Below are 23,885 nucleotides of genomic sequence, written 5' to 3'. Positions count from 1 at the left end.
GAGCATTTGAATCAGCAGGGAACTTCACGCAGCTCCACAGATCTTAGATTACTGGATCTTAGATACTGTCATCTATAGTGTACTCCAAGACCCGGACAACACTCTCTGAGATTATGCTCAGCTGGTTTAGATAATATGTAGAAAGCAAGGATTACTTATATTAACAACTAAAAATCTGTGAGAGCCTCTATGAACTGTGGAGGCCCCAGGGCTCAGTCCTCTGACCTTTTCTGTTTGATTCTGCTATTACTATACCCCCCCCCCCCAAAAAAAAAATATATATATATTCTTACCAAAGCAATATTAAATACACACATAGCTCTATCACCAAGCCATTACATTGCCACAGACTCTCTATGCAAGTGCATGTATCCAAACAAGACCTAGACAAACTGATTCAGATGTCACATGTTACAAAACTATTTTTTTCTTGCATGTGCCTGTCTGAGATAGTAAGCTTTATATCTTTGTCAGATCCTCTTTTATCTGATTTGATTTACAATATGCATATTCCAGTTAAGTCTGTATCTGCTGTTGTGCAAATAATAATAAAAATAAATACATAAAACCGGATTAAGTGAGAGTGTGTGTTATTTTCACGTGCTGGTGTGCAAAACAAAGTGCATGACAAAGGAGTATAACAAAATAGCTATTTTACTATTCGACAGGTGAGAATGAGCATAACCAAACACAAATCCAAACAACAGCAGACAAGCACCAGTGGAAAAACACAGAACTTATACTAGAAACTTAATTGGGAGAACTGAAACAGGTGTGGAGCTAATTAATCAAAAAACATTGAAACAAACAAGGCAGGAGAAAGGAAACAGAAAACTAAACAGATTCATACATGATCTCATACATGATTTTGTTTTAACAAGGTAAATGCAAGGATAACAAAACCACCATCAGAATATGAATGGTTCCTAAAACCATATAATGTAGTTGACACATAATACTTTCATTCAGATGTGTATAAGCTCAGACACAAATCCACACACATTTCATCAGAGGTAAAGGTCCACTCATCATTTACCAATGATAATAACAATACATTTACACAAGAAATTACACAATCCATTTTTTTCAGTACTTTTGAAATAAAAAATGCTTTTATCATTGTTTACATAAAAATGTAAAAGCACACAATTCTAAACATCCCGTATTAAAATCTCAAAACATTTAATGCTTCAGATCTTTTTTTAATGATGAAAGATATCCGCTTCAGACAAAAGAGAAAAAGTCATCTAAGATCCACAACTTTGTCATCTTCAAGTTGTCTACATCTTGTTGCCAAGCATAAGAGTTTGCCACTTTGTTAAACCCCATGTTTTGGAGCTCATTGGAAATGTGAGTTTTCAGACTAGCTTCTCAAGTTTTACATCATAAAACAAAGCCTGCTGTGTGGCATCTTTTGCCTTTATCTCTATTCATTCCCAGCATCTGTCATCCCTGCTCCTTGTTGTTAGAGTAGCTCATGGCGGCTGTCAGGAGTGTTTAACTGCATGAAGGAGAGGTGACCGTCCTCCCTCTGGTTAGACTCATCCTCACTTTCATCAAATCCTCTCCAAATTCTATTCCCCCTCAGTCCGGTACCCTTCACACTCCCTGTCCAACTGTCGGACATTTCTGTTTGACTAGAAGCAAACTAATGATGAATTACTAAAAAAAAGTGTCAACTTTTATGGTGCTAGTTGATCCTTCCTGTAGGTGACATTTGGTCATTATTTCCTTTTTTCCTTAACATAGATCACTGTCCATCTCTATAACTCACTTTTTATAGTCCTTAATAAATATTAGCTGTCAAACTTTTAGGATTTCAAAAGTGTCCATATGAAACAAACACACAAACAAAAGACCAAATATCTTTACATGCATTTTCACATTACATTTTTATTATTTGACTGCTCATACTACAAATGATGATTGAGTCAGAGGTCAAGCGTTACAATTCCCTATCAGAGAGAAAAGATCACAGCACTAAGTGAAGTAAACTTTGATGGTTTGGTCACACTTTAGTTTATGGACCAACTACGACTTTTGCCTCAATAAACTCCTAATTTGCTGCTTCATTCATAAGTCTGCATGAACCATAAATTACTCGCAAATTTATTTTAGCATTGACATATTTTTAAAAAAATACATCTGAACTGAAAAGGAATACTGAATAGACAAATACGGTTCCAGAGCTGAAACAAATCTTCAGATTTTGATTAAAGATTACCTAGACAATTGTTTTTCAGTGGATTTACTTGCACAGATTAATTGTTTATCTCAAGATTTAAGATGTGTGTTAACAAAGTACATATTGTACATTTAGATTTCATGCACACTTTAAGTTTAGGTATGGGGTAGGGTTAAGGCATCTAAAATATGAGATTATGTGCTTTATGAGTACTAATAAACAGCCAATATGCTAGTGATATGCATGCTTATAGGCAACTAGTTAATAGTGGGAATTGGTCCTTAAAATAAAGTGTTATAGATGATTTTGATCTACAGTGCACAATGCAGAACATCTTAATTACAATGTGTCTGAACATAATAAAGTGATACAATGACAGAAATCATGAAAAATTCCCACAGAGAAAGGCTAGATATACTGTATGCAATATAAAAAGTAGAAGATCACTGTAGAAACCACAGGATATCCACACTAGCAGTAAAATATTCCATTAAAGTAAAAAAACAAAAACACTACGGTTCCTTTTGAATATTACAAGTATGCATAACAAACAGTTGGAATATTCAGAATGAAAACAGCAGGTTCTGGAAATCCATATTTAATTATTTTGCTTGTTATTTTCTCAGCACACTATTCCCTGTTGATTCCATATAATGGTGGCAGGAGCATCAGCGCTCACTTACACTTCAAAATAAATAAAGAAATAAATCTGTCAGTCGTGTTTGTTGGTGTTGTTGTATTTTTGTTTTGCTCCAATTCTGGCCCTGCGTCGCTAAGCTCTTGTGGGAAGTTAAAGAGCTTTTTCTCACGCCGAAAGTAAACATGAAATGCTTCTTCCTTCAGAAGAGATGCATTTTTGCTCACTAGTTGGCACCAGTAACTGTCATATTGATGCCATCTTTTTAAAACGTCTACATGAAAACCAAAATATCTTTTTCAGGGTGGACAACAGTAATTCAACTCTTTGAAAGAATTCAGATCAGGATATACAGTATTGTTTAAAACATGTTTTCAATATTGCAATCTGTATTTAGAACACGCAATGAAAAAATGAGAAAAAAAAGTGAACAAACATGTAAAAAATAGAAATCTGAAATTCAAGAAGAATAGAAAAATGAAAAATTCATCATATATACAGTATAAGGTACATTTCATACACAAAAAGCACAGTGACTTGCTACGCACAAACATAAACATGCCACAGCAAGCTCTATAATTGCATTGCTTTGTAATCTGGTAATTTAAAAGAGATCAATCACTGATGTTGGCAAACTCCCAACAATAGCACATGACATGAGCTTCATAACCACTTCAGTGGCCCTCTATTTATCATTGTGAGGGTAAATCATCAAAAATATTTCAAATCAAATCCTGACATTACTGTATCATAAACTATTCTGCTACTACACCTTCAAATGGTACTCTAAAAACTAAAACATCAATGACCACAGTCTCCATAAAACAAATAGTGAAGGCATTATATTTCTTCATCTAATTATAAAGGAATAAATCTTAGAAATATACTGAAAATCAGTATCAGTAAGCATTAGTACCTCACACATAACATGTAATAAAGCAGAGGTCATTTACATCATTATCAAATTAGGAATAAAAAAGATTCAGTTACAATCAATATTTATCAATGAGGATGTACACGGATTAAACTACTGACACATTCCTATTTGTTTGTGCATAATGTGGATTTGGTGAGAGAAAAAAAAATTAAATTAAAAAAATAAAAATAAAAAACTAAGCAAATCAAAACATATAGCATAACATAACATAACATAACAACATAACAGCATGGCATAACATAACATTGCATAGCATAGCATAACATAACATAACATAACAGCATAACATAAAATAACATAACATAACAGCATAGCATAGCATAACCTAGCATAACATAACATAACATAACATAACATAACATAACATAACATAACATAACAGCATAGCATAACAGCATAACATAACATAACATAACATAACATAACATAAAACAAATCAAAACATATAACAAAAGATAACATAACAAAACAAAACAAAACAAAAAACAAAAACTGTGTAAAGAAGGGTTACCCAATCCTGCCTGGAAATTTCTTGCACCCCAGAAGACCTTGTTTAACTAGTTCTGGTGTGCTTTATATGTGTATTAATTATTAATGAGCTACACTCTGCAGGACATCGGCCTTCCAGGAGAAGGACCAGACACCCCTGGTTTAAAATAAACCACTGTGAGCAACAAGACAACTGTCTTGTTCACGCTGATACCATTTCAATGGCTGGAGGTTTTATCACATCGCCAACAGCCGCTGTCACTCGTGATGTCAGAAATTGCCACGTCTCTTTAAAAATGAACAATGTCAGGTCTCTATGTTGCTGCAAATTGCTGTCTGTGTGAATGCCTCTAAAAAAGTAAATTGCTTTTCTGCAGGCTTGGTTTGTCAAGGGATAACAAAGAAGAAAATCAATTTAGTTTTAGAAAAAAGAAATGAATCCATGTCAGAAACAGTTCGCTGTGTCTCTTAAATGTCACATCTTACATTCATTATTTACATCTTTGAATTTGTGACCTCTTGGGCTTTGCATTAATTATCTGTTCTTCTGTCTTCATTCCGAGTCAAACAGCAGTGGGAAGATTTCATGTTAGTGATCAAAGCTCAGTCCAATCGTCTGAACATCATACGATTCATGTCTTCAGATTTCATTTGGCCCCAATGAGACCTCGCTGATGCGGGACATTAGAAGAAAGCTATTCAGTATCCTCGCTTGATTTTGTATGTACAATGTTATGATTATACTATAATACAGAGCTTGGAAAACAGTTGCTTTCTTGAAGCATAAGTCTTGACATGAATTGTTATGTTTACTAACAATCACTTCACTGTAAATGCACACTATATCTAAAAAAAATTGTTTTATTAAGTGCATTTTTCAGAACAGACACGAGTGTCGCTGTCATTAGAAATCTATGCTACTATTTTTCAGTGACATCTTGGACACGTCTGTGTGAACAGTGGACATGGCAACCATATCATATTCATTTTCCCGTACTGACGCAATCTTGCAGAGTCGGAAAGCCCGGAGGTCTCGCTGGAAGTTGTGGTTTAGGAAGCCGTAAAACACCGGGTTTATGCAGACCGAGCACATCGCAGTCAGGTGACACAGCGAGAACAGGAGATTGTGGGTACAGTTCATAGCCACTTCATGGTTCCAGTCGATGACGGCGTTAAAGACGTTCAACGGGAGCCAGCAAACCGCAAATGCCACCACGATGGAAAAGAGCATGATGTTTATCCGTTTAGTCTCACTGCTACGGTTTTTGTTTTCACGTATTCTGTCCATCATGTTATTACGCCGTTGCAGACGAGTGTAGATCTGAGTGGAGAGAAACAATATTAATTCATCTCTCATATTAAAGTGTTTCCTCAATTACAAACACTTTTGGCCCTGTGGATGTTTACAAAAGTATTATATCATTTACAGTATTCAATGTCTAATTACTGCATCATAAATTATATTTGCTGCTACAATTTCTAATGGTAGTCTGAAATTGAAAACCTCCCTGGGCACGGTAACTGAAAACACAACACATTTAATATTAAAGTAGAGGTAATTAATATCATTACCAAATAATAAAAAAAAACATTATGTTCAATTGCAATATGAATCAAAACATACATACATTAATTAAACTATACTTACACATTGCTATTTGTTGGTTTGTATTTAATGACAATTAGGTGAGAGTAGCTCATAATAAATAAATAAACAAATACAATTATGGTTTAATTATTATGGGGCTACACTCTGCAGGACATTAAAAAAACTAATTAAAAACTAAACCAAAAAAAAAGTGTATCTGACTGGAAGAGAGGAGGGGGACCAATTCAACAAGCATTTATTCATATTTCATAAGGGTGTCTTTTTAATTATGAATGCTTTTGGGCCTGTGGACTTTTAGAAAATGATTTTCATAATTCATCCGATGTCAAATCCTGCAATCACTGTATCATAAATCACTTTTGCTGCTGCAATTTCAAACGATAGTAAACTGAAACTTTGGCAACATTTGTTTAATTATGAAGGGAAAAGAAAGAATCTTAAAAATAAAAATATATCAAATTTAATACAAAATTTACAAAATCTGTAAATAAACAATAGTACCTCACACATAACATATATAATATTAAATGAAAGGTATTTAATGTCATTATCAAATTAGAAAAAGCGAAGCATCAGTTTGTTCAATCACATTATGCATAATAATAGAAATAATAACAATAATAATACATTTAATTTATAGTGAGTCTTCCTTACACTCAAGGCACTACAACATAACACTAAAATAGAAGAATAAAATACTACTCCAAATCAGCAATATCATAACTATCACTCATACATTCCTGTGTACACATATACACAATTGTTTATTATTATAAACATGAAATATTGAAATGATTTGTTTTTTCCACTCTCTGTTTAAAGTATCATCGTTTTAAACCTACTAATAGATATATATGTATATATATGAATTTGCATAGTTTATAACTCTTTGTCTAGGTCTTGGAAAAGAGTAAAACATCAGTTTTAGTTTTAGATTTGCAGTGTAAAATCAACACCCTCCTCCAAGAAGCACAGTACACAACCTTATACACACTTACACACTCACCGAAGCTCATAACTATAGCTGACCTGAGGGCAAACCATCATTAAGAGCACGAGGGAAAGCTGCAATGACATTTCAGGTGATGATCTTTGTGTGTTTGTGTTTTTCAAGCTCTATGTATTTTACATTATTGAGTTAACACAAACCGACAGAGGGAATACAAACAGAACCCTCTTTAAGGGTCACACACACAATGTTGAAAGTTAAATAATTGTGTTACAACGTCACTGTGTTGTCACACAATGTTAATGTGCCTCAGTAAGCACTGAACTCCCCAAAACAAAGTCAAGGCAAATGCATGGAGATAACAACAAACAGAAGACAGGTAAAAAGAGACACTGGGAGGCAAAGGTCAAGGTATTGCTGATTTGCATGGACTTTTTAGCTCCTACTGGTAGATATTGGAATTATATCTGAATTATAAAGAGCATCTTTCTCCAATGATGAGCATTCAAAACTTTTCTAACTAAATATTTTTTTTTCAAGCAACATTCAAATGTAAAAAGAAATAATAATTATATTTAACAGTATTTTGATGGTTTCAAATAATAATATACCATGCCAGATGTTTTTGAGCATCCTGCACCAAATGGAAACCATTGCTACATTGTTGTTTGTTTGTTACATACACTGTTTGTTTGTTTGTTTATTTAACTAAAACTAAAGCTGTTAGAAAAATACAAATATTTTCTTTGATTTGAATTAAGCTGAAAGAAAAGAAAATACAAATATTTGAATATAAAAAAAATCTACTTAAAAATAATAATAAAAAATGTATTATTAATTATTAACGGTGCCTTGGAAACTAACTGGAATAAACAGATTTAAGGTGAAGTACTAAAATAAATAAATTAAATATACTAAATATTAATTAAATGTATTTTAATATAATAAAATTATTTCAATAAATGAAATGCATTAAATATAAAAAAAATAAAAGCTAATTTCAAATTTTGCTATATATATATATGATAGTACTTAAAATATTAAACCAACACTCATATTTTCACATTGTTAAAGAATTGTTTTCAACAACGCTTTTCAGAAGTAAAACAAAGCAATTTATGTTTAGCTCATTATAGAACACATACAGCATAAATACTGTCATTATAAGTCATTTACATATCATATTAAACACTAGAATACATTTTTACAATCGTATACATTCGGCTCCAAAAGGCAATTTAGATCAACCACATTTCAACATTTCTTTCAAAATATTCTGTAGAAACAAAAAATTATGTCAGTGCCATTAATGTTTAGTTGTATAGCCATGGGACAGAGCTGTGTTGCTGTCAAAATCCTTGTCTGTCCACTAGAACAGAACATCTGTACGAGCTCCTCCCAGTGCATTTGCAAATGCATGCCTTATTAGCATGACCAGATGAATGAATTAATCATTAGTTCATTAGACGCCAACAGATCAGAGTCTTGCAAGCACAACTGACTCCAGACTCCTGTTCTCTCCTCTTTATTTCTAGCTCTGCTTTCCTCAAAGTTTGGTTCTCTCTTTATTTGATGAATGGCAGCCCTGGCACAGAGTCCTGTGACCTGAAATAACTGCATGACACAAAACCCAGAGGCAGAGAGAGAGAATGAATAAACAGACTGAGATGCATGTGTTCATAACTTATTATTAACTTCAGCTCACATTTGAAACCCAGCGTTAACCAGACTGGAATTTGTAGGTTTGTCTCCATATCCAAATTATTTCCATGGAGAACTGGCTTTGTTTAGTGGGCTAATTAAATGTGATTCTAGGTCGATATTACTGACTGCTGAACAAAAAAAGTCCCTCAGTCATTAGGACTCATAAAGTCGTTGGTTTATACAGAGAGAGAGAGACTGATCTGATGCAATCCGACAGTTGCTTCCCTGACCGGACAGCCAGAATCTTTGTTGGCATCACATTCTGAAGTATTGGACCGTGGGATGGTTGGATGACAGTAGCACCTAAGGATCCAACTGAATATAAATGCTTTAGTCATATTCTGTGGTAGTGATAGATAGACTGAAATATTAGCCAGGGTATGTTACTGGCTGGTCATCGCTATTTTGAGATCTCCTGTTACAAAACAAATCAAAATCTACTAACAGTTTATTCAGAAAACAGTAAATTTTCTGCTTTCAAATATTGCTGTGAATTTTCCCATACAGCAAAAAAAAGTATATATATATATATTGCACATTTTGTATATATATATATATATATATATATATATATATATATATAGGTATAAAATTGATTTCTTTATATAATTTAAAAATAGATATAGAAAATGTCCAAAAATATATTGGTAGAATTTATTTATTTATTTATTTTTTTGTTTTTTGAAACAAACCAGATTCCAAAAAGTTTGGACACTGTACAAATTGTGAATAAAAACAGAATGCAATGATGTGGACATTTCAAATTTCAATGTTTTATTCAGAATTCGACATAGATGACATATCAAGTGTTTAAACTGAGAAAATGTGTCATTTCAAGGGAAAAATAAGTTGATTTTAAATTTGATGGCATCAACACATCTCAAAAAAGTTGGGATAAGGCCATGTTTAACACTGTGTGGCATCCCCTCTTCTTTTTATAACAGTCTGCAAACGTCTGGGGACTGAGGAGACAAGTTGGAAGTTTAGGAATAGGAATGTTGTCCCATTCTTGTCTAATACAGGCTTCTTGTTGCTCAACTGTCTTAGGTCTTCTTCGTCGCATCTTCCTCTTTACGATGCGCCAAATGTTTTCTAAGGGTGAAAGATCTGGACTGCAGGCTGGTCATTTCAGTACCCGGATCCTTCTTCTACACAGCCATGATGTTGTAATTGATGCAGTGTGTGGTCTGGGATTGTCATGTTGGAAAATACAAGGTCTTCCCTGAAAGAGATGATGTATGGATGGGAGCATATGTTGTTCTAGAACTTGGATATACCTTTCAGCACTGATGGAGCCTTTTCAGATGTGTAAGCTGCCCATGCCACACGCACTCATGCAACCCCAAACCATCAGAGATGCAGGCTTCTGAACTGAGCGCTGATAACAACTTGGGTCGTCTTTGTCCTCTTTAGTCCTGATGACATGAAGTCCCAGTTTTCCAAAAAGAACTTCAAATTTTGATAGTGTCACCATAGAGCAGTTTTTAACTTTTTTGCCACAGTCCATTATAAATGAGCCTTGACCCAGAGAAAACGCCTGCGCTTCTGGATCATGTTTAGATATGGCTGCTTTTTTGACCGATAGAGTCTTAGCCGGCAACGGTGAATGGCGTTGTAGATTGTGTTCACAGATAATGTTTTCTGGAAGTATTACTCAGCCCATGTTGTGATTTCCATTACAGTATCATTCCTGTATGTGATGCAGTGCCGTCTAAGGGCACGAAGATCACGGTCATCCAGTATGGTTTTCTGGCCTTGACCTTTACACACAGAGATTGTTCCAGATTCTCTGAATCTCTGGATGATATTATGCACTGTTGATGATGATAACTTCAAACTCTTAGCAATTTTTCTCTGAGAAACTCCTTTCTATTGTTGCTCCACTATTTTTCGTCGCAGCATTGGGGGAATTGGTGATCCTCTGCCGATCTTGACTTCTGAGAGACACTGCCGCTCTGAGAGGCTCTTTTTATACCCAATCATGTTGCCAATTGACCTAATAAGTTGCAAATTGGTCCTCCAGATGTTCCTTATATGTACATTTAACTTTTCCGGAATCTTATTGCTACCTTTCCCAACTGTTTTAGAATGTGTAGCTCTCATGAAATCCAAAATGAGCCAATATTTCAAAATGTCTCACTTTCAACATTTGATATGTTATATATTCTTTTTTTACTCACAATTTGTACAGTGTCCCAACTTTTTTGGAATCGGGTTTGTGAAACAAGTGTTGATTTAAATAATATGAAAATCTATGCACATCATATTTACCATTATTAAACTGTACTATTTGGTGTACAGTTCAACTTCAGATTTATCTTTTTGTTCTATAAAGCACTTGGACACATTTTACAATGCCTCTGTCATTTATATTTGCCATTTTTGAAGTAGGTGTACATTTTTTTTTTTTTTTTACACTTGTTTTAATTTTAACCTATGGAAATTCAGTATACAAATAGAATTTATTGCATGTTTTAAAACTATAACCAAAACGAAAAGCTTTTTGGTAATTGTATGAAAAAAAACTGCTGTCCAAAGGTTTTTGGCATTATTTTACTTTCTAAAAAACATTAAAAGTGGTTGATGAATTATGAGACTAAAATGAGATTATGAAGCAAAATACTAAATTTCAAATGTATGGCTATAATAAAAAGTTAAAGTCAGAAATGCATGCAATTAAACAAACTGGCAAGTGTTTTTTGTTTTTCTGTGTTGCAATTTAGTCCAAACCACAACAAAAGCACAGACACGGTAAAAAATGAGTGCGGTAGAGGGGAAGAGAAATAATGAGATAAATATGGATATGTGTGCATGAGGTGTAAGTGCTGCTCCATTTCTGAACTAACCGTCCGTGGTTAATCGGGTGTAAAAGTGACAAGCATCTTTGACAAAACTCGAACACCAACAAACGCTCGACAGAACTTGACAATCTGAACAGTGAGCCATCATCACAGTGACGGCAGAATGCTCATTCTGTCACCCAACACACGCATTTTAATTTCTACAACTCTATTAGCATAATAATCTCCATTTTAAACCCATTACTGGGAGACGGGAGCTTGTCACATGAATCTTCCTTTCCATTCACACTGTTCTTTACACATCATAAAGTTTTGAATCATTTGTATCGCAGCATATCTTTCTGTTCATTTATTCCTACTATTTTTGTACCCTTTGCGGAGAAGCGATTATGAGTCATTCTTGTGATCTTGGAGGCCTTTGAATTTCGAAATGATCAGTTTTTGCACAGAGGCTTTCTTCTCATCTTCTATCTCCCTCTTACTCATTTATTCTCCCATTCTCTGACCAATCCCACCCTCTCTCTCTCTCTTTCTTCTATTTCAAAACAGCAGCAGTTCTGGGTTTGTGTTGGAAATGAGTTGATGTGGCAGGTCATGTTGGCTGCTGGTCATGTTCAGTCAGAATATACACACTGAGCTATGTCCAAAACTGATGTTTGATTCTAGGACAAAAAACCTCAGCAATCATCTTAAGACTATTCAGCACACCGGAAGAGACATGCCTTTTTGTTTATGTATGTGTGTTTTTTTTTATTGTGAGACTGATAGTTTTGTATCTGTAACGTGACTCTAGTCCTAAAAAGTCAACAAAAATTGGGATTACACTTTTGTTATGAACAGCACTCCATTTGTGTTTTGATCATAAATTTGAAACTGATCCAGATGTTGACTTTGACAAAAATTAGATTTTCTCGACTTTTGGTCAAAGCTTTTTTTAATGAAACTTACCCACATTAAAATTTTGATTTAAAAAAAAAGCATGAAGCTCAAATAAAACCTTATTTATTAATTCATTTTTAAAGCAGAGGATATTCCTACAACAAAATAATCCAGGGGCCATAACATTTTTATGAAAACTATCAGAAATGCTAGCGTTGGCTTGCAAATTTAAAAACTCTGGCAGGGAAAGAGTTATGAATAATGGTTAACATTACTTTAAACTAACATGGCTAAAGTGACATCAGTTCATTTTGATTTGAGATGACCAGTTTTTATTTTTGAATTAATGTGCACTGATAAATCCTTTACAACGAGATCAATGAAGTGCATGGTATATTCATTCACTATCCAACACTGACTGACCCATTTTACTTTTTTTGCTTATGCCTTTATAAAGTGTCTTGTCACTGGAATGTATAATGCATCATTTACCCTGCTGGAAATTTACCATGCACGGGGATGCTTGGGAATTGGAAAATTAGAATTACAAAATACATTTTTGGGCTGTCAAAATTAATTTAATATATCAAGATTATTTAACACATTTACCAAATTGGATTTCATTCTGCTTTTTGGAATCACACAATTATTCATGTATATTTTATTTTATTTTATTTTATTGGCAGCCTGGATGCATCATGTTTAAAATATTTTAAATATTTTAAAGCTTTATAAATACAGCATTACTGTAATAACAGCTTAAAACTAAATAAATATTTTTCCAGATAAGATTTTAATAATTATCTTTAGTATAATAACAATATAAAAGCTCATTTATTTATTATTATTATTTTTTTTAAAGGCTGAAAAATTTAATATACGGTAATATATATTTTAGTAACAGATCATCACATTTATCACATTTGGGGGGGGGGGGCTAAAAAGTCTGAAAATCTAGGCAACCACACATGAAATAAAACTTAAAAATACATTTTTACACATTAAATGCATCTGAATTATCCACATTAATAAAAAATTGATAACAACTGTTAGTTTATCACTTTACTTGTTTAGACCACATTAGGAGCCTGAGGCTCTTTGAATATTAAATAGAAATCTATCAAGCATGCCAGCTTAACATTTACAAATAATACCAGACATATTTAGATAAGCCTGTATAAATGTCAAACTGTAAAGCGCTCAGTGGCGTCTCATCGACCCCTAACCTCACAGGTCAGACATAAGCTCAACTCCCCAGGACTGAGAGAAGAGCAGCAAACATGTACAGTACATCTGCTTGAATATCCACTGAATGTCTTTCACGAGAGGCTGTGATACTCCGGTCAGGAAGATGTAGGAGATAAGAATATGGAATAAACAAGCGTTCCCCAATGTAGTGCCCCAAAACACGATACATTATTCAGTGTCATAGTAAACTGTATTAAAGTCTGTTAAGTGTTTTAGGAAAAACCTTGAAGGCAAACTTCTCAGTTATTATTCTGAACTGAACCCAAAAGAAAAAAAGACATGAGACTTCTTCATTTGTTCTTGCTTAGACAGCAATGAGATTAAATACAGAAAAAAATAAAATAAATAGAGACTTTTCTTAAAGGAATATTTCACCCCAAAATTAAAATTCTGTCATTACTCATCTATGTGACACACCAAATCAGTATTTTTATTTTCATAGGAGAATAAAATAGGAATGTTTTTAAATAAACGTTACTTATAGTACTGTACATGTTTTATACAGCTGTTCATAAAGGCCACAGACTCAAAATAAAAAGACAAATAAGCATTTTAGGGGTTTGTATGATTCATGCACTTTAACATATTACAAAATATTTTTTTTGTGAGGAACAGGCCATAATTTAAATAAATTATTTCCTGATAATCTCTGTCTAGAGTTCTAGATCGTGACATTTGGTTAAGAGACACTCAGTGACGTCTGATGATGCTGATGCCCAGTATGTGTCATAAGTGGCATAGATGATTAGTGAATTTGAACAGTGAATAACCACTTCAGCACAAGCTCAAAACTTGTATTAAAATCATATACTAAATGTTCTGTATATGTATTTCTGTTTGGACAACTATCATCAATGATGACTGACAATTAGCATAAATTTGGAATACTAATGAAAAATTCTCTTTATAAAACTCTGCATTTAAAATACAGTAAAAACAGTAATATTATTAAATGTTTTTAACATTTAGAATAGCTGTTACCTATTTTCATTTTATTTCTGTAATGCAAACTGGATTTTCAGCATCATTAGCATCCAGTCTCCAGTGTCACATGATGCTTCAGAAATCATTCTAAGATGCTGATTTTAAATTAACACTTATTATCATATATATATATATATATATATATATATATATATATATATATATATATATATATATATATATATATATATATATATATATATATATATATATATATATATATATATATATATATATATATATATTATCAATGTTGCAAACAATTGTGCTACTTTATATTTTTGTGAAAACCATAACACATTATTTTCAGGATTCTTTGATGAACAGAAAAATCAAACTAACAGCATTTATTTAACATTAGATTTTCTTCAGCAATGTAAAAGTCTTTATTGTCACTTTTGAACAATTCAGTGCATCACTGCTGAATATTAATTTCCTAAAAGAATATATATAATCTAACTGACCGCAAAATCTTGAATGGTACTAATATACAAATATATGTGACCCGGTCTATGAAATCCAGGCTGAATTCTCAAAATCTAATTCAACCATTAATTTCACTATGATTTCAATCTTTGACATGGCCTTACTCAGTCAATATTAAAGATAGAAAGGTTATATTTTCACAGAATGTTCTACATCTTTATGAAGGATGATTTTATGTAGAAAACAGTAAATCACAAAAAAAGACTTTAGCTGGGTTTTTCACAGACAGGGTCACATATATATGCCATACATATACATGACACATGGATGTCTTAGACCTATAGATTTATATAGAAAATTGCATGGAAATTTCACAAAAAGTTACAAAGAAATGGCAAGTAACATTTTGAATTAAACATGACATTTTGAAGCAGAACAACTGAAATAGTACAGTGCATCTCAATAAATTAGAATTTCATGGAAAAGTTCATTTATCTCAGTAATTCAACTCAAATTGTGAAACTCTCGTATTAAATGAATTCAATGCACACAGACTAAAGTAGTGTAAGGCTTTGCTTCTGTTAACTGTGATGATTTTGGCTCACATTAAACAAAAAACCACCAATTCACTCAACAAAATCAAAAACTTAGAATATGGTGACATGCCAATCATCTAATCAACTTAAAACACCTGCAAAGGTTTCCTGAGGCTTCAAAGTGGTCTCTCAGTTTGGTTCACTAGGCTACACAATAAAGGGGATGACTACTGATCTGACAGATGTCCAGAAGACAATCATTGACACCCTTCACAACGAGGGTGAGCCACAAACATTCAATGCCAAAGAAGCTGGATGTTCACAGAGTGCTGTATCTAAGCATGTTAACAGAAAGTTGAGTGAAAGGAAAAGTGTGGAAGAAAAAGATGCACAACCAACCGAGAGAACTGAAGCTTTATGAGGATTGCCAAGCAGAATTTGAGTGAACTTCACAAGGAATGGACTGAGGCTGGGGTCAAGGCATCAAGAGCCAACACACACAGACGTGTCGAGGAATTTGTTGAACCACAGACAACTTTTCCTTGACATTCTAATTTATTGAGATGCACCTGTATGCTACAATAAGGGTGTGTCGCCATCTTTTCTTACTGGTCTCTCTGGTCTTACCTTCAGGTAACAGATGAAGATGAAGGTGAGAGGAGTGATGTACTGTAGCACCAGCATGCCAGTGGTGTAGGTAAGCTTGATTCCTCTGGAGGGCCACTCTTCCACACACACCACCTTCCCCCGGTACTGCTCCTGAAACACTGAGGGCAGCTGCTTCAGCGGGGTGTCTGTCACCCTGGAGAACAACAGAAAGGGTGTAGCAGTGAGGGCGGCCAGGGCCCAGGTGAGGCTGATGCCCAGGCAGGCGTGGTTCAGGCTGGGCCTCCATCCGCGAGGGTGTAGGATGAGCTGGTGCCTCTCAATGGCGATCAGAACCAAGGAGAAGATGGAGACCGAGACGGAGCAGCACTGGACCAGGCTGTTGAGTTTGCACATGACCGCGCCGAACACCCAGTGGTCCATGAAGGTGTAGATGAAGGTGAACGGCAGGCACACTAGGGACATCAGCAGGTCCGAAACAGAGAGGTTTGCGATTAGGACATTTGTGACATTGTGAAGTTCCCGTTGCCGGGTGATGACAAGGATGAGAGCCAGGTTGCCAACGACACCCAAAAGTACCACAGCACTGTAGGCAACCGCCATTACAACAAACAAAGAGTGGCTGCCGTAGCACTCGTCTCCATATGCGACTGTGGAGAGGTTAGCGAAGGAGCAATTTGAAACATCCAAGGAACAGTTCAGAGCAGTGATTGGTGGAACAGGTGGAGAGAGGGCGGAGTCTGGCATTGTTCCGCCTCCTTTGGTTAGTGTTGGTTTATATCAGGATATCATACACTCCTTTCCAGGACCATGATTTTGTAATTCTGACAACACACTGTGGAGACAGAAATCAGTTAAATCAATACTCAGAAAAGACAAGACCACCTCTACTGTCATGATGGATTATGAAAATCAATAAATGTTCCCCTTCAGTTTCATTTAATAAAGAGATTTTTCAATCTTCTAGCATTTACCTTATTGACCTTTATTCCTAAGACTTTACAGTTTGAAAGGGCAAGTAATACACATTTGTGCAATAATTATGAATCATCCAACAGTGTTCCACTGTTTATTTAATTATATATATATATACAAAATAATATTAATAATGTTTTCCATTTCTAAAAGGTATTTGATTAAGCCTGCATGGTATGCATGGAACTGAGAAGTTAATTAAGATTTTGGCACTTGAATCTTTTTTAAATTAAGCCATCAAATACTCCTGACTGAGCTACTGGCTTATAATATGAATGAAGCCAATGGATTTTGGCTCACACACACACACACATACACACACACACCCAGAGAGAGAGAGAGAGAGAGAGAGAGTTATTACTATCATTATAGGGACATTCAATAGGCATAATGGGTTTTATGCTGTACAAACTGTATTTTCTATCCCCTTACCCTTACCCTACACCTAAACCTAGGCCTCACACAAAACTTCAGGCACTTTTAGATTTCCAAAACACTTCATTTTGTATAATTTATATGCTGGTTTCCCCTCTATCCTTGTGGGGAAATTTGGTCCTCATAAAGTAGGGAAATCTGGGTACACACACACACACACACACACACGTCTGGGCATTTTCTACTGACAGTAAAACTTTATTTTAACATGATGTAGTTAACATATTGCATGTACTTACTTTAACAATAACCATAAATTACAAGCAAAAATGTGGATGCTGCACAGTGCTGGTGGTTGAGGAGATCCCCCCTTTCACGCAAAGTGCTTTGAGTACCCAGTAAAAAACTCAATAAATGTAACAAATAATAGTAAGCTAATTATATTTTTTATAACCCTGTTTACAGATAATCTAAAACATTATTTAGTAAGCCGTTTGCGACCTGCACATTGTAAATATGGCATGAATAGAAATCAGACATAAGCACAGACATCAACTCTATGTCTGGGTATCAGAGTCTGAAGCAGGTTGTCAAGGTAACAGAGGTGACAAAGCCTCCAGTTTTAGGGCTCTGGCTCTTTCATCTCCCACTCCGTCTTCTTCTGTCTCTATCAGCAGCCGAATTCAACTCTACATTCACCGGCTTATATAATTCAGCTTATTCAGTTATTGGGAATAAATTGAACAAACAACAGAAATATTTCTAGAAGCCCAGCCGTGAATCTCGAATTAAACTTTCTTATTCATAGCAGCCCGATACGCTTACAGTACAATAGTCTCATGTGTATGAATTGCAATGGGATATGCAGACGGTGGCTGATCCCGAGAGACTGAGGCTAAATAACAGGCTGCTCCCTCGGCGGTATACTGTTCTACAAAGTGACCTTAAGAGTAGAGTAGGCTACAAAGGCACTACACCAGCATTTGAAGCAGGCACTTTAATGTCAAGATGGAACAGGAGTCATTCATTTGCCTTTGCATGACTGTAAAGAGAAAATCAAATTAGGTGTGCAGCGTATTAAAAAATGTATTCCAGCGAATTTCAATTCGATATCACTCAAAAACACAATGTCACTTAAGACTGAAGGAATGTGTGATGGTAGTTAATTATTATAAGGGTGTGTTTGATTTACTTTGTTTTTATGGACAACATATGTCATATGCAATGATAAATATTCCTCCCTACTGTTTTATGTTCCAGCAGAGCCTCATTAATACATAAATTATCTGAATAATAGTCTCTTATCGCACTGATATTTGTTTTTAATCATTTAGTAGACTCTTTTCTTCAAAGCAACTTACAAATGAGGAGTGATTCATCCTAAGGAGGTGCAGTGCTGCCTACACTTATAATGTGAGAACTACACACTAGGACAGAGATATAACAGAATCGGTGAAAGGAAGGTGTTATTGCATTTGAAGGTTTGAGTTGAATGCTGACAGAAGAAGAAGTGTCTTTAGATATTTTTTGAAAGCTGCAAGAGGCTTGGCTGTTGTGGTATCTTGGGTGAATAATGCATGCATAACTCATATCTGGGTTATGTTTAAGACTTTGGTAGTTGTGCTTCAGTAGAACAGAGCGTTCAGTGAATGACAATCTGACAGGTCTGTTTTTCTCTTGAACTGATGTGTTAACAACAGCCATAAAACCTTTCAGATAAGTTACACTGTTTGACACGAAATGGAAATTGATCTTATCTGTTTTCTAAATCTTACGTGAATGATTCATCAATGCATATGTTTTTTTTTGTTGTTGTTTGTTTTTTTGGACCTTGTAAATGTGAAATCTTTGAATATCATGGCAAATATTAGATATCTCCAATTATTACTTCAACATAAATACCAAATAAAAACCATTTTTTCCCGATTTGCTGTTATACTCTACTATATGTCACAATACAGACCAAAAAAATAAATAAAAAGTTGTGTCTACATCCACTACAATGCATCTTTAAAATATCATGGTGCATTGCATTGTTTTAGAATCTGTCTCATTTTCACATACTGTATATATATATATATATATATATATATATATATATATTTTTTTTTTTTTTTTTTTTTCTTTCTTTTGGAAGTAACTTTGAATAAAACAGTCTGCTGAATTAATAAAGTTAAATGTTAATGAGACAAGAAAAGTTATGTTCACAGTTTACATATTAATGAGGCTGTGCTGGAACATTAAACAGTGACAGCATTTGCCATATTAAAATAAAATAAAAAGTGTGTATGCAAGAGAATGTATGGTCTATTTACTGTATTACTGAGGATTAAAATGAAACAGTAGGATTTAATATTGGTCATAGCATTGGCCTTATGTTGATCGTCTATAACCAATAAATAAATAAATAGACAGAAACAAACATAGGCTACATACAGTAGCTACATAAATTGAGTTTTATAGTCATTGTCAATCGTTATTCCATGTAAAAAAAAAAACACTTCATAGTATCCATGTTTTGTTCCTCAGCTGGAAGTCATATGAGGGTGAGACAGAAACACATGAATTATATGGCACTCCTGTGACTTGGAAACTTGTGATTATAGGCAGCTGAAACAATACAGCTGATAAACCATAAAATTAATGCGTTTATAGTCTTTCAATGAATCAGCAGACACGTATAATGCCATTGACATGACAATATAATTAGATCATGGACTAGAGCCCCATGGAGAGACTCGCTGATGAAACAGAGACATCGAGTGCGTAATGAAGCTGATATGAAATATATAAAATCTTCAAATTGAGTTTTTGAAGAGCTGAAATGAGTTTCATACATCTGAAAACAAGATTTGCTCAGAATGGACATGACTTAATGATAAACAATTATGAAACTTTCTCAAAAGAGTCACTGGAAGCCATGGGAACCAAACGAGGGAGAGACGTGCTCAGACTAGCACTGAGATAAAGAAGGAGAAGGATGGAAGAACACAGTGACATATCGGATGACAAATGAGACAGGGAGAAAGATTGGGAGGGAGGGAGGGAGAGACAGAAAAAACAATTATTTTTTTATTTTGTTTTATATGTTCTAATAAATCCTTATGTGTGTATACATTCTAAGCCATAAATACCAGATGCAAATAAAGAGAACACAATCACAAAAAATCATGTTCACATTGTAAAACTATAGAAATCAGTATTAAAAAATGATGAAAACGTCTGCAGCAGACATCCTAAGGCTAGAATGAAGACACACAATGAACCTTGATATTTTCAGTCTGCACCCAGTATTTATAGAACACCATAAAAAACACATTCACAGAAAGCAGTTCCAATAATATGCATCTTTGTGTTGAAATACAATTTTGAAAAGACAAAAAAAATCGATTCGATTTGAGCTCACCAACACTTTACCTTAATGTCTCCTCGCAACAATCAGATATGTGCTATTTAATCCTAAAGAGAAAGACAAGCCCAGCCAAGGAGAACATGCAGGCGTGTGAGGCATCTGATCTTGTTCCCACGAGAGACCGTTTCGAAGAAAGCATTAAGATCAATTATTGCGCGTTATTAGCCTGCAAACTCCCGAGTTAAGTGCTTTCATTGAGTGTATCGTAAACAGATCAAAGTCCTGCAGGTGCTTCGTTCCTCATAAGCTAATGATCCATTTCTTCTTGCCCCTAAGCTGCGCTCGGTCTCGCGCGTCTGGACGCGTAAAGTTTGTTTTATCACCCATTATGAAATTTGCCAAACCTATGTATCCTATATTCCACCGCATTTTCACCTGGAACCAAAACGCGAATCGCATCTTAATGAACAGAATAACATCAACCATATAGAGGAGGATTGAATGGAATTGCGTGGTTGGTTGTTTTTAACACAGTCTAATATTACGAGATTTTCGCGCACGGAAAAACAGAAATAATGACTATCGAGTGAAGAGATTGCGCGTGCCAGACTCTTACCTGCGGCGCTTCACGCGCGAGTCTCCATCAGTCTGAATGAGTGAACGCGCGCACTGAACTGACCGCTGCTTCACTGCGCCTCTGCACGACGCGGGGGTCCACGGCTGTCCGAAAACACACGCACGACGCTGTGAAGCACGCATAGCTTATTCAAGAGATGATGAAAGATGGTCTCTAGTGATTTGATAAATATGAGGCTTTTTGCTCTCTTAAAAATAACAATTATTTACTGGTAGAAGAACCTTTCACATCCATAGAACCGTTAAATTGCCCAAAATGTTCTTTAGAATGGAAAAGGTTTGCAGTGTATTAAAAGTAATAAATGCTTCTTCGTCTTTTAGGCCTACTCAGATAATCAAAATATGTTCAACACTGTTCTACTTGGTCCAACCACTGGGTTAAATTGGGTTGAAACAACCCAGCATTTTTTAGTGTAAAATGGTTTTGTTAACGTTTCAATTAAATGAAAACATTTTTCTGAGTGACATCTTAATGTTCGGAACGTTCTTTTTTATATAATTTTTAATAATAATAGGCAAACGTAAGATGAAACGTTTTTGACGTTAAACGTTCTGGGGAAAATAACTTAAAAAAAAAAAACATACAAACATCCAAGTCCGCTAAATGGTTCATGTTAATTCGTTTAAGAAAAAAAGGCACAAGAAATATGTAGAAATAACATTTTGTATGTGTGTGTGTGCTGAGGTCTTTAGAACGTTAAGGCAAACCAGAAAACTTTGAGAAAGAGTTCTATTGGCGTTTCTGGAAGAATATTTGTTTAGAACGTTCAGAGAATCTTGAGAATATTAGCCAAAGTTCTGAGGGCGTTCCCTGTTAGTTGGGACTCACGTAGACAAACTGTCACGTGATGGTTTCTATCCTAGTTCAAAACCCTCATAAATTACAGTGAATTATATCCTCTAAATTGAAATTTCAATATCATATAATAGCTGCTGGGTAAACAAGTGAACACAGTAAATCACCCTGGCATGTTCTCAGGACAAAGACGTCAGGTCAATGCAAGTTCAGTTTGTCACATGCAGTCTAAGAGAACATTTAGCCTATACAAGCCTACAATTTTTGGAAAGTTTCTTAAAATTATCTTTTTGTAGCCAAGACTGTAAGTTCTCATCATCTGGCGCTTAAAAATAAACCTACCTGACAAAAGCTGTGGAAATATTTCCATTACCCCCAATGAACTCTCTCTTCGCAGATAGAGCAGCGCCACCTGGTGGAAGAACTTTAATGACTAAAAGTGCGTTCAAGTTTGTGGATAAAAGTCAATATTATCATATATACTGTAATGATGAAAAGGCTTTGCAACACTATTCTAATACTTAATGACAACTAGACAGATGCTCTATAGATTTTTCTGCCAATTTCATTAGACGTAGCTCTGGAGCTCAAGTTTTTTTAAATGTCAGTGAACTTTCTCTTTGACCTGTTTGTGTGAGCTGTCACTTTTTATCTGCCTGGTTCTTTTGCTCAAGCTTTTCTTTAAAAGGCCCAAGTCAGTGGGGAGGTGAAAAGGGTGAATTTTGAGCTGTTATCCATCTGTGTGTGTAATGAGCAATGTGCAATGGCATGCAGCTGAAATAAGAAGTCTGGTTTTCAGGTCACCATGGATACAGAATAAGATTCAGCAACAGATAAGAAGTTTGCATAGCCTACTTTAATGTCAAGGCATGTATAATTGTCATGTACAATACCCTTTCAGCCTTAAAAGATAAAAATCCATGTCATGAATTATTATATGCTATTACATTAACCTAATTCATATACATATCTTTTCAAGGGGATTTTTTTCTTCTTCGTGAAGTAAATTAGATACTTTTATTCACAGTTTAACTTTGTCCAAGATTTACTCTAAACTGAGAAAATATCAGTGTTTCCATGGCAATGCTGTACCACAGTGGGATTGCAGTAATGTATTTCCCCATTGGGAATTTTATTTATAGATAGTATCATCAATAATGTAATTGCAGTTATTTATTTATTTTAAGTGATTATTGACATATAGTCTAAATGAAAAAAGTTGTTTCATCTTTTTAGAAAATGAATACAGCAATATATTATGGAGTGCAGATTAAGCTCATCCATGTAATGAGAGTGAAGGTTATATGATAGGGATCTACTCATTTATTTATTTGTTTGCATGAATTTCCGAGTATTTAGATCTGTCCATTTCTAAAAGAAATGTACATTTAAATCAAAATCTTACAGAAAATCAACTTTTTTGCCCATTTTTCCCTTAGTATTTATTTATTTATTGTTTCGATTTGAATGATTTAAGCTTATTTCATGGTTAGAACACAATGCATTCCATCAGAAGGTTAATAATGTTGAAAAGAATGCGATTGCGGTTGAGAAATGTGATGTGTAAAATTCTTTAGTGGAAATGACGGTGGTGGAAATTTGCTTGTTTGTAACATTTTTCTTTTAAGAGCATTTATAATGATAATTAAACATGTTGAACGCATGCACAAATCATTCGCATTGCTGTATCCAGATACACTGAGGAGTACAGTAACACACCGGTGATGCGTCCAGCCTACCTCGAGTTCTAGAAGAACAAGA

The 23,885-nt window shown here is 34.6% G+C and overlaps 1 protein-coding gene across 1 annotated transcript; it reads right to left on the bottom strand.

Moving 5' to 3' along the window:
- Positions 1-1,808: 1,808 nt before the first annotated feature.
- On the bottom strand, positions 1,809-21,306 carry LOC127959934 (neuropeptide Y receptor type 1-like). Its single transcript, XM_052559461.1, has 3 exons — positions 20,758-21,306; positions 16,012-16,825; positions 1,809-5,569 (listed from the first exon to the last, which is right to left on the bottom strand). The coding sequence occupies exons 2-3, from the start codon at positions 16,735-16,737 to the stop codon at positions 5,153-5,155; spliced, it is 1,143 nt and encodes a 380-aa protein (XP_052415421.1). The 5' UTR covers positions 16,738-16,825; positions 20,758-21,306; the 3' UTR covers positions 1,809-5,152.
- Between the last annotated feature and the right edge of the window lie 2,579 nt (positions 21,307-23,885).

The sequence above is a fragment of the Carassius gibelio genome, chromosome A1 (genome assembly GCF_023724105.1).
Source record: "Carassius gibelio isolate Cgi1373 ecotype wild population from Czech Republic chromosome A1, carGib1.2-hapl.c, whole genome shotgun sequence".
Lineage (NCBI taxonomy): Eukaryota > Metazoa > Chordata > Actinopteri > Cypriniformes > Cyprinidae > Carassius > Carassius gibelio.
The sequence above is the reverse complement of the archived record's forward strand: the minus strand, read 5'-3'. Positions and strand labels throughout refer to the sequence as shown.